Source organism: Polyodon spathula, unplaced genomic scaffold, assembly GCF_017654505.1.
Source record: "Polyodon spathula isolate WHYD16114869_AA unplaced genomic scaffold, ASM1765450v1 scaffolds_3165, whole genome shotgun sequence".
In the NCBI taxonomy this organism is placed as follows: Eukaryota; Metazoa; Chordata; class Actinopteri; order Acipenseriformes; family Polyodontidae; genus Polyodon; species Polyodon spathula.
This window is the reverse complement of record NW_024474629.1, coordinates 509-12,500: the sequence shown is the minus strand read 5'-3', so window position 1 is coordinate 12,500 and position 11,992 is coordinate 509. Positions and strand designations below refer to the sequence as shown.

The 11,992-nt window shown below is 34.6% G+C and overlaps 1 protein-coding gene across 1 annotated transcript in view; it reads right to left on the bottom strand.

Annotated features, from left to right (window-relative positions):
• Nucleotides 1–10,582, bottom strand: part of LOC121311350 (coiled-coil domain-containing protein 93-like) — an 11,696-nt gene extending 1,114 nt beyond the window's left edge. The window contains 15 exon segments of the mRNA XM_041243925.1: nt 909–971; nt 1,733–1,849; nt 1,998–2,084; nt 2,570–2,620; nt 2,764–2,853; nt 3,097–3,133; nt 5,635–5,652; nt 6,373–6,473; nt 6,729–6,785; nt 7,019–7,091; nt 7,093–7,115; nt 7,468–7,579; nt 8,425–8,519; nt 9,121–9,234; nt 10,493–10,582. Of these exon segments, the coding sequence (XP_041099859.1) occupies nt 909–971; nt 1,733–1,849; nt 1,998–2,084; nt 2,570–2,620; nt 2,764–2,853; nt 3,097–3,133; nt 5,635–5,652; nt 6,373–6,473; nt 6,729–6,785; nt 7,019–7,091; nt 7,093–7,115; nt 7,468–7,579; nt 8,425–8,519; nt 9,121–9,234; nt 10,493–10,576 (1,122 nt within the window). The 5' untranslated portion in view covers nt 10,577–10,582.
• Nucleotides 10,583–11,992: the final 1,410 nt, after the last annotated feature.

Sequence of the window (11,992 nt, the reverse complement as noted above, 5' to 3'; positions counted from 1 at the left end):
CCTTTATTATAGAAAGAGTTAAGGATTGTCTGGGTAGCAGCAGGGTTTTCTCCCAGCTGTGCCTATGCATTCCACTCTGGACAAGTATCATTGGCTTTATATTCTACCACTGTTGAATGGGTTGCCACATATATTCACAAGTTCAAATCACCTGACAATGACTGAGCTCTTACAAAAGGATGCCCAGAAGACACTTAAAAAAAAAATAAAAAATTCTAGGGTTATCAAAGCATCATTTAATCATCCATGCCCAGACAATGCAGTGATTGAAGCCAAGACCCACTGCTGCAATCACTAGCATGAATAACACTTCTGTTACCCATCAGTTTGGATCCTTTGCCTTGATCTTTACAGTGTATTCTACTGAAATAAATTGTTACTTTTATTCAATGCATAACAGAAGTCCTTGAACCACCACTACGGGATTCCTCGTGTTAAGACAGACTGGACTATAAGACAATAATATATTCATGGTCATCGGTACATACGTGCTGTTACTTGCAAATATGCATCTTTTTTTAGAAACCATCTGTGCTCTTTTCCTCTGCTCTCTGCTAATTAGCCCTGCAGTGTTTTTGATATTTTTTATCCATCTAATAAGATTCAGCTTTTAACAAGCTTCATAATGAGAAAGTCCAGGTACACACAGTGGCAGGGAAAACCACCAAAAACACAAGGCACCCAGTTTGTAATTACAACATCAGTTTTCACATCACAGAAATTCATAAATATAAAAAAAAAAGTTACATCTAAAGAATTGACAAGCCTTTGCATTGTATTTTTGTCCCTTAATTTGCATTGGATTAATCTGGGGTTGGACATGCCAGCTAGTGTAATCCAGTATTAAACAAGAACCAGTTTTTAGTTTTACAATATTTTCAAAAATAAACTGTGCTGGTGTTTCTTACCTCCATCAATTTACGCTTGGCTTCTTCATATCCCGATTGGACCTCCAAATGTTTAGCTTGCAGCTGGTATTTAATAAAAAAAAAAAAACATGCAGATTTGTAACAAGCTGGTAGGGCAAAGGCAGATTTTCTGAGAGGAATAAAAAAAAAAAGTAAATTCATGAAACTACTAAGAAAGAATTTAGTTACAGAAAGAGGAATTATTGTTCAGAGAAGGTTCCTGTTAGTTTTGTCGCATGTAGTCCTCTCTAAAATGCTTTTGCTCTTTCACTTGCTTTAAAACAGGGCAATAAATGCATGAAGATGCCGTTGTTTGACTAGTTCAAAATTGCATAAATTCTTCCATGCTTTTGAATTCTATACCAGTTCAAGTTCACTAACAAAATAAGTAACGGATACAAGTTGTGACCAGCATTTATGCCAAATCAATTTGCTCTTATATAGTGAGAAATAAATTATGTGTTTGCTTCTTCCTACGAGATTTTTACATCACACAAATTTCATCACATCAATATTCTATATATATAACCAGTATACTTATCAGTATTTGATATTACTATTATATATATATAACCAATATACTTTTCAGTATTTATATACTTATATAATATATATATATATATATATATATATATATATATATATAAACCAGTATAACCAGCATTCTTTCAGTTATTTTATATTACTGGAACACTGTAAAGTGAGTGAGCTCTTGTGCTAAGCTTTCCAGTATATTCTCTGCATGGTAGCAGTATTCAGATAATCTCAACTACTTTACTTTTTTTAAATTTTTTTTTTTGGACAATGATTATAAACTGTTTTACCTCTTCCACTTGTTTGGATTTCTGAGCAATCTGTTTGTTGAGAGATGCCACCAGTCTGCGATGCTGCTGGGCTGCTCCAAACCTCTCGGGCCGGTCTTCAGCAGAGCGCTCCGACTGCTGCAAACAAAGAAACAAGATGGCATCTGAGCTATTGAACACAGCGAGGGCTGCAAGATGAATTCGGGGTGAGTGCAGCACATGCACAAATATTCTCTTAAATGACTAAAAGCATGTAGTAAAACAGGTGCATCAATTTAACACTTACTTTTTCCGCATATTCAGATGCAATTTGCTTGATCTCTTCAGACTGAAGTCCTACTATCTGGCCAACTGTGCTTGCAGTCAGTTTCCCCTTAAAAACAAGTTAGAGAGATATTATAACAAAATCTCTGGTTGTGGAATATTTCAATATTTGAACGTCCAACACATTGCAACAGCTTCAGGTGAGGCAGCATGCTTTGCATAAGTTTACTGATTACCCTCTAAAGTTTGGGAAGTAGGGTCATTCTGGAGAACAGAATTTAGATTACAGATCTCTTATTCAAGGTTAACCTAGTCAGATGACAACTTTACAAAGGAAAAGCAACTCTGCAATAACATTCAGATCTTCATTACATTTAATGTTGTATCTAACGAACAATGCAATCAATACATTACTGACCCTGCAGTGTTGACTGCATACAGGACATTATAAAATGCATTAAATATACATTTTTAAAAAGGCAGAGAAGGCACCTTCTGCTCATAAAAAGGTGATTCAGGATATTAGCCAATCATTATAAAAGTACTTTATTAGAAAGCCCTAAAATGACGACACAGTAGGCTAGCATGTCTTACCTCTTCAGTTGCCATGACAGCCATTCCGGTCATCAACGTTTTAATGCGAAGCTGAGAAAAAACAAAGCAAAGAAGTTACACATTTCCAGAGTATGTCACAGCAGTGACTAGACACATACAATTAAATATGTTTACATCCTGTTCCACATAATTACTTTATTTATTTACAATGCACTCTGTTATAGCATTAGTACCTCTTCAGCAGCTTGCAGATCTTCTTCTTCCGACACTTCAGACATGCCAGGAGGCAGCCCTGGTGTCAAAGACGCTTTCTTATCTTCAGCCTATAGGACAACAGGTGTGTATCAAAAAGAAACTGCCAGAGCACAGTTTTACATTGCAGTGATCTCGAGGGCTAGAAATAAACTGGTTATTAAAAAGATATCTGTCCGTGATTTATGTGCATCCATGATTGAAATTAAATATTTATGAAGGGAAATGTTGAGGTGGCAAAAGCAAATCTCTTAAGAGATTTTTGAGACATTTCTAATAGTGTTTTGAAAAGTAAAGCTTCATACAGTTCTTACCTTGTCTTGTTTAGCTTGCCTGCTAAATCCATATCGCCTACAATACATACAAATGTTTAAGTTAAGAAACAGTTTTTTTTTTTTTTACTCACATCTGTGGCTTAATTTGAGTTTTTAACTGTATGTTATCTTGTAAATATTTCAGTAAACAGATGCTTGTTTGTATTTTAGCATGACTGAAGCATTCCAATAAAGAGTGTTCAGTAGTAGATTATGCATTGGTAAACTGGGTGCAAAACTTTGAATATATACACACACACACACACACACACACACACACACAAAATTAACTCTTTCAGCACAAACTTCTAGTCTGCTATTTCTAGACCTCTCTACAGTTTTTCATGAAGACTGTCACAGAAATGTAGTTGTAGTGAATTCAGCCAATGATGAATTCAGCCAAAACCATGACTCTTTTTCTGACTCAGTAGTCCAATGTGTGTGTGTGTGATGGCTATGGATCAAAAAAATCATAAGGTTCAATACCTAATATGATCGTATCTTGCAGGGAATGATAAGGTTAAAACAACTAATATACAAGTATGTTAATAAGTCACAATCTCAAAGTAGATCACCATGACCTACATGCACTGTATATTCATGTAAAAAGATAACTTTGATATATGCACAGGCACCTTCACTATATACTTTAATTAAAGCTGTCCGTTCTTGATTACACTGTGAGCCTACTGATTATAATGCTGGGATTAACAAGCATGAAAACAAAACTTGCCAACTTATTTTTTTTTTTTTGGCATCAACGCTTTCAGTATTAAAACAGTAAATATAACAATTATGTTTTGAAATTGTCTCAAAGCACAGCAAGATAGCTCCTCTGTCTTTTTTCTTTTATTCAGACTATTTACTGTAAAATGTCAATTTAACACGAGATATCTGATATCTGAACTCATCTAAAAATAAATAAATAATGAAACCTGTCCACTCAACACTAAATATGATCTACAATGCTCTTACACATCACCATTAAACTATATAACTATTTGACATTTAGTTATTACAGATAAAACGACAGTGCTGGAGAAATAACCTACCCCTGCCAGGTTGCGTCACACAAGCAACTAGAAAAAAGGTGTCTTTCTAACAAGTGATAGCCAAGCTAAGCGAATGCAAGCACATTCACGACAGGCTGAGAAGTGGCTGTTAATGAGCAAGAACGGACTGAACTCCAGCTCGGCTGTTCTGATTAGAACTAGAATTGGGGTATAAACAGCGCCTATAGTAAGTATTCACCCCCCTTGGACGTTTTTACAGTTTGTTGTGTTACAACCTGAAATCTTGATGCATTTAAATTGATTTACACAACCTACTCAACACTTTGAAGAGGCAAGATAATTTTTATTGTGAAACAAGAGTTAATGAAAAATAAAAAAAAATGAAATGCCTTGATTAGATAAGTATTCTTTTGGGGTAAGTCTCTACCAGGTTTGCACATCTGGATCATGCAATATTCTCCCATGCTTCTTGGAAAAATTGTTCAAGCTGTGTCAAGTTGGATGGGGATCGTTGGTGGACAGCAATCTTCAAGTCTTGCCACAGTCGGATTCAAGTCTGGGCTTTGACTGGGCCACTCTAGGACATTCACTTTCTTGTTTTTAAGCCACTCCAGTGTCGCTTTGGCTGTGTGCTTGGGGTCATTGTCCTGCTGAAAGGTGAATCTCCATCCCAGTCTTAGGTCTGAAGCAGGTTTTCATCAAGGATTTGCCTGTATTTAGCTCCATCTATTTTTCCCTCTACTCTGAGAAGCTTCCCAGTCCATGCCAATGAAAAGCATCCCCATACCATGATGCTGCCACCACCATGCTTCACAGTAGGGATGGTTTTACCTAGGTGATGTGCTGTTTTTGGGTTTGTGCCAGACACAATGCTTTGAATTTAGGCTTAAACAGTTCCATTTTTGTTTCGTCGGATTACAGAATCTTTTCAGAGAGTAAATTCTGAAGGTAACTGGTTGCACCTGAGCTTATTTAGGTGTGTCATAGCAAAGGGGGTGAATACTTACCTAATGACGACTTTTCGTTTTTTTATTTTTAATTGATATGTTTTTTCTTTTTCTTGTGCTTGTTTTGTGACTGGTAAACAGCTTAGCTGTCCAGTGTGACAGTTAAGAAGAATTCACCCAAACTTTAGTTAGTACTCCATGTGGGAGTTAGATTTTTGTTTTCATTTTTCTTTAACTTCTGTAATGCTATTTAAACTTCAATTCTTGTGTCTTTTAAAAGGGGCTATGAACCGTCAAAATAAGTGAAATATATATGGACTAACATATTTATACTTTATCATTACCTAATCTAACTAATCTACATAGAGTATAATCACAACTAAATCTACATGCCTGCTCCAGAGTACAAGGTCCTCACAAGAAAAGCACAATTGCAGTTCAAGTGTTAGTTCTCCTACGCATTGAACCAGCAATGTTTAGAACTTCAATCTTCATGCATTCACAGTTCTAAATTAGTGGCAATAACACAGTAAGCTCAGAAAATATTGAACACTAGAATCAGTGAATAATATACTCACAGTATGTAATCAGGGAGTCTAAGTAATAAAATGAATAGAAAAGTAAAAGGTAAGAAAAGAAGGAAGAAGAAGAAAATGCAAGAAAATAAAGCAGGAAATAAAACAAGCACTAAAGAAAAAAGAAAACATCTAAAGAATTTTAAAAATAGAAACAAATATTCTGTAGGTTTAAACTGAATATAAAATGCATTTTCTTCTGGCAATAACTGAACTTCTAGTATTTATAAAATAAAGGACTCTTCCTGAGTGTGGTCTATTTTTGGTTTGTTGCAACGTGTAAATCCGCTTTCAGAGAGTGATATTGAAAACGGATTTGTACATTACAGTAAGACATGGTTATTGGTTTTAAGAATATGAACTGTCCACAGTAGTACACACAACAAGAATATGTGGGGTTCTAACTCAGTATAAATACTTACTGAAAAACATGATATTGCTATGTTTTTAAATCCTGGATACCTCTTCAGTATAAGTTTGGCTTGTCCATTTGAATAAATCTACCTGATAGCACATGTGGCATTTGCTTCATCTGTGTTGTATATCCTACACTGAAGTATATAATGAATAAATAAAATAAATACATATAAAAAGAAAGAAAACAAGGAAAAGACACTACACAAGTGATAATGTTGTAAAGTGCTAATAAGAGGTATCATGACGGTGGATTTCATTTCGTGGAATTGTTTCTTAGCACTCCTTGGAGGTTGGAGCCTGTATATCTAAAAAGTGTGTCTTTACCTTCCATACTCCAGCAATGTGGAGTGTACTCTGGATTCTTCATCAACTAGTTCCTCGGCATCAACCTGCCTCTTGTATTTCCGCAGAGGCTTATAAACCTCCTGTATCAAAAATACAAAGAATAATGAATGAAAATGCTCAAATGGACATCTGCCAATCTCATAGTGAGGGATAAAACAGAGGCGACTTAGATGGAATGCAGTCTTTATCTATTAATTAACATTCACAATAGTGGAAGTACTCTGTGACACTACCGAAAAGCACTATTGAAAGGAGCTGTTGGTAAATTAAACAGTTTTGTTAAATTACATCTCTTTGAATGAAATATGCAAAATGCTTGAATCGTTTATACTTACAGAAACATCCATTACTGTTTTAATGGCCTTCTCTTTTCTCTGCATAAAATCATTATCCTGACACAGATGAACAGAAAACAAATGTTACCGGCTTTAAACTAAAAGCTGTCAGTGAGCAAAATGAAAATCAATTAATACAAATTGACCTAGTACAATAGGGTCCGAGTTATTATTATTATTATTATTATTTTTTCTAAATAAATAAGTTGTACCTTCTGGAATGTATGTGTTTGTCGAGAAAAAGATTCATTCAGGTAACTTTATATTCAATATTTTTCATTAAGTCTTACCTCTGGAATGCTATGTGTTTTCTGAAACTGTGACACAGAGTATGCCCGAATGTAATCTCCCATTTCTTCTCGTTTCAATGGCACGTTTGACCAGCCACTGAAAAAAAACATAAATATAACACACACACACACCACACACACACACACCACACACACACATTATATATATATATATATATATATATAGATTATCATATACTAGATATATATAGGCTTAGAAGTTATATATTAAATTAAGAAATACTTAAATGCTTTTTGAAAATATTAACTATGGATATTTCCTGTAAAAAATATATCAGTAAATAAATATTGTTTGGTTAAAAAAAAAAAAGAAGTTTCTTAATCTGTAACACAGCCCAATTGAAATAGGTCATTTATAGGACAATGCCGCTGTAAGTAGTAACTGTGGGCTTAAAGATAAATACAATATAGTATATATAGTTAGTTACCTGTACAACAGGAAAAATGTGAATGAAGTCAAGACCCTGGATCTGGTGAGGCTCTAGACGATGAGGGCATTTCATTTTCGGCAAGACAGACACAATTTTTTCAGTAAGCGCTCTAAATAGAAAAAACAAAGGAACAATAAATATCCACAATTAGCTTTTGTTTTCTATCTGAACGTGTCAGCTGACATACTGTGTTAATACAAAGTGTTCTCTCCCTTTCCAATTGAAATATGTACAGAAAACCACTGAAACAATGCAAGTCAGAGGTGAGTGCTTCTAATTATCTGAATCCCTGGCTCTATTAAGATTAAAATTTTAACTAACCCTTTGGAAAATAAGCAGCCTGCTACCTCATTAAAAAGTAATTTGGTTCTATGTAAACACATTGTGAAAAACTAAATAAAGGACAGACAAAAAACCATGACGACTCTGAAATATATTTTCACACAAACAACTAGCCATGCACATATTTCGGAAACCACATACAGCATTAAATACAATGCTTTCCACTATACTTTGAGAAATCATTTAGTGCCATTCTGTAGTGAAAACAAGTAGGCATCTTGAAATCCTGCTATTTTTGTTGATGTTATACTGTAGCTATATAGCTATGGCATAGCTGTCACATATGCAATTAAGATTAAAGGAATTTCTGCTTTTCCAGTTCTGACAAAAGTTAGGATATTCTTTAGCACAAGTTATTGCAAGTATACAAATCCATACGGAAATGCCTGTCTCTTTGCAGTTATGTTACTGATATTGCTGTAATTTGTATGTGTGCATATATTACTAACATTTTCCTTCAACCAAACTGCATGAATTTAACTGCTGATGATCACATTTTAAAAAAATCCAATCTTCACATGCAAATGCCGACATAGCCCAATATTTTACGCATACATTACGATATAATTTGGCTTCTCTTCCCATGCTTCAGGACTTTTTGTTATAACTTACATTTTCTGACCAATTGTAGAGTTTTCTTGAAAAAGTAAATCTACATCTATGTCAAAGTTGCAGGTTGTAATACACCAGGTCATCCCACCCACAACCTGTAATAAGAAGGATCAAAAAAATATACAGATGTAACCATATACAGATGGATCTTTTGAACAAACTACATAAGGAACAATGGACACTACATTACTGAGATCATATGATTAGCATGTAATTCCCCCAAATCACTTCTGTGATTTATTGAGTTTGAGGGCGTAATCAAGCATACGCAAAGATATCTGAACAGATATAGCATAGCTGTCACACATGCAATTAGATTAAAGGACTATATATATATATAGAAGTGTTATAAGAGATATAGCATAGCTGTAACACATGCAATTAGATTAAGGAAATATATCTATTAATATATTATATATCTATATATAGTATATAATCTCATATCTATATATTCCTTAAATCTAAGTGCATGGGATGACAGCTATGCTATATCTATATAAACTCATTTTTAACACAGAACACAGTTATAGTATACTTTAAAAATAATTTTTAATAAAAGCTGTTGGTTTGCAGGGGTCTCAATTTAGAATGTTTTGTTTTACAGAATGTCGTCCTTGCTTGTCAAAAAGCGCGGAGGCATGTGCAATACTGGTCTTTCAACACGTAATACTCAGAGCTGTTTAACTTTATTTGCACCTTGTCAAACGGAGAAAGCCCTTTGATCCGAGCCCTGAAGTACCCTGCTGCCACCAACAGCTCCAGGATTTCTGCCAATTTAACATTCTGCTCCTCATCTTCACGCGTTTCAACCTAAATAAAAAAGGAAAGATTAACTTTCAAATGCACGCATCAAAAAACTTGCAATATCCCCTAACACTTCACTACAATGTGTAAACTGTATTAAAGACTGGAAATTAAACCATTAACTGAGACAAATAGGACATGTCAGGGTATGTTGTATTCTCCATTAGAGGTCCCTGTTGGCTAGGTTTTATTTATTTTTTTCTCCAGTAATTGAATTGCACTTGTATTTTCACTGAATGATTTGCAGTCTAAATCCTGTTCTAGCAAACTCCATTAGAAAGAAAGTGTGCATCTACAATACAGTACCCTGGCAAAGTTAACGGACACGATCTACCAATCAAAACTGATTTTGCTAACGGTTACTGATTTCCACTACAGTAAGGTGTGGCTGTGGGAGGAGTCGGGATTTAACTGAACCTGGCTGAGTGCATTCAAATCAATCATATCGGTTTTATTATCATAATTTTCCAAAAAGGACCAGGGGGCTCATAATAGCAAATCAGAATGACTGGAGCACTAGATCATTCAGGTCCTTGTGCTTTGCTATACAGCAAGAAGGTTAGTCAACAGTCAATGGCAGCGTCTGTGACATCGCAGGATTACATGACTTGGAATCGCAGTGAACGTGCATAGAGGTCCACTTCACATAATAGGGTATTGAAATTCAGAACGAATGCAAACTATTACAGTTACCAATAAACTGCTAGAACATATGATTCATTTTTCGTGACAACCGTCTTTTGAAAACAACAACATTCCTGTTATGTCTCTCAAGGGCAGGTAACCTAGAGACACGCCGCGTAAACCCTGGAAATAATCTGACGCCGAAACACACGTTATTGCAGCTGTTTCAATGTTTTACTTTGAAATTGTACTTGAATCACAAATGTTAGGCATGTAAAAAGTACTTTCAAAAATATGTATTTAAACATCACAACATACTCAATGGAGAGTTATTCTGTACAATACACAATTATGTAACGTAAATAATTATTTACTAATAAACAAGCCATGGTTGCATTTAAACAGCTTAGTGTTACTTAAAAAAAAAAAAAAAAAAAACACTAAAAACAGTATTTATTTGTATTTATTTATTTTTTAATTCGTGTCCAGTTTCGTTATTTTGTTTATTATTCTTCATGAAGTCCGAGGCCAGCGTTCTAAGAATCGCTTTTGAAATCGAATAGAAACGCGTACAATTTTCACCAATCCATGCCAAAAAATCCTCCGGCATGGTTTCTATTTAAGGCTAGGTCCGTCATACCTGAATAAGGTTGCCTTCCTGGTCATATTGCGCTCCCAACTTAGATCCAGTTCTCAGCCTCTGAAACACTGAGGTTGCGGCCATGATGGCTAAGGAGTCATGTGGGTGTCATGTGACAGTCAGTTCAGCGCTGTTGTCTGTTTCATGTAAACCTGTTGCTGCTTGTTTCAGAGTCTTGCTAGGTTTTTTTTTTTTTTTTTTTTTTTTTGGCAATGGTTATTTTTCAGTGCTATTAAATGTTAAGTACATATGAGTTTAGATGTAAAGGCGTACAGAATACAGTACAGCATTTGAATATGTTGTAAGGACATGATTCTTAACTGTTAATGTTTATACATTGGTTCCTCGGAAAATATTGTAATATTACTCGCTTAAAATAACTAAATACTGATACAAAGAAGATACCGAATGAAAACCTCATTTACCTAAATAATTTTGGTGTGTTTTGCAATTATTACTGCTTATTGTATTCCTTTAAAATGAACTTTAGGTTACAAATATATGAAGATTCAGTTTTATTTTATTTTATTTTTAACATGACTGCCTGTTTTGCCCTCAGGCATTCTGTGTATTTAATCACTATTTACGATTCATTACTGCTATTTTCAGCCAAATGCTTGGGGTGTTTTGCTGCAGTTCTTAATGATATGTTTGCAATGACAAAAAAAAATAGTTTCAGACTTATCATTGAATTGCAACTATGGGTAACACACAAAAGAACACTACCGTGGTTGGACACCCACTCTGAATTAGTCAGTTTGGTGCAATGGAGTCATCCGTTTCATTGACGATAGACGTGCATAGACCAGGTATTCAAAACTAGCACTGACCTGCAGTCCCAGACAGATACACTATATTCACGGAGAGAAAGTAAACACCGTGCTTAGCTGATGGTCAGAATGGCTCAGAGTAGATTATGTTATTTAGCTTAATTCTGTTATTTAGAGGCTCATAAATAACTGAAGTTGACATTTGCAAGCTGTTGTAGTCACTTGGTAGTAACACGCTGGACCAGTAACAAACTCGATCCGCCTGTTTTTGATATCCAGGAGAGATGCAAGCTTTGTAGCTGTTTCACTGGGTTTGAGTTGGGTTTAACCTGCTGTTACTACCTTATTAGTACGTTAATCATTCTTTCTTTAGCAAAAAATGATTACAATAATATCATTTTCATTTTCTGTCGAACAATTCCCTTCTGTTTTTCAGATTATTATTTATTTATTTATTTATAAACTGGTTAAAACTTTGCAATTGCTTTTTACTTTGGTGAACATGTCATTGTGTGAGGGGGGTGGAGAGGATTCAAGTAATCCCAAAATACGATAGATTACAAAGTTAAGTCTATTGAAATTCCACAAGCATTTTTTTAAATGTATGTATCAGTAAAGGTGCTAACTAAAAATACCTTACAAAATGGATATTCATATTTCCATATATTCATGTAATACAATAATAATAGCGTAATAATAATTAATGGTTCTAAAAATTACGATAATAAAG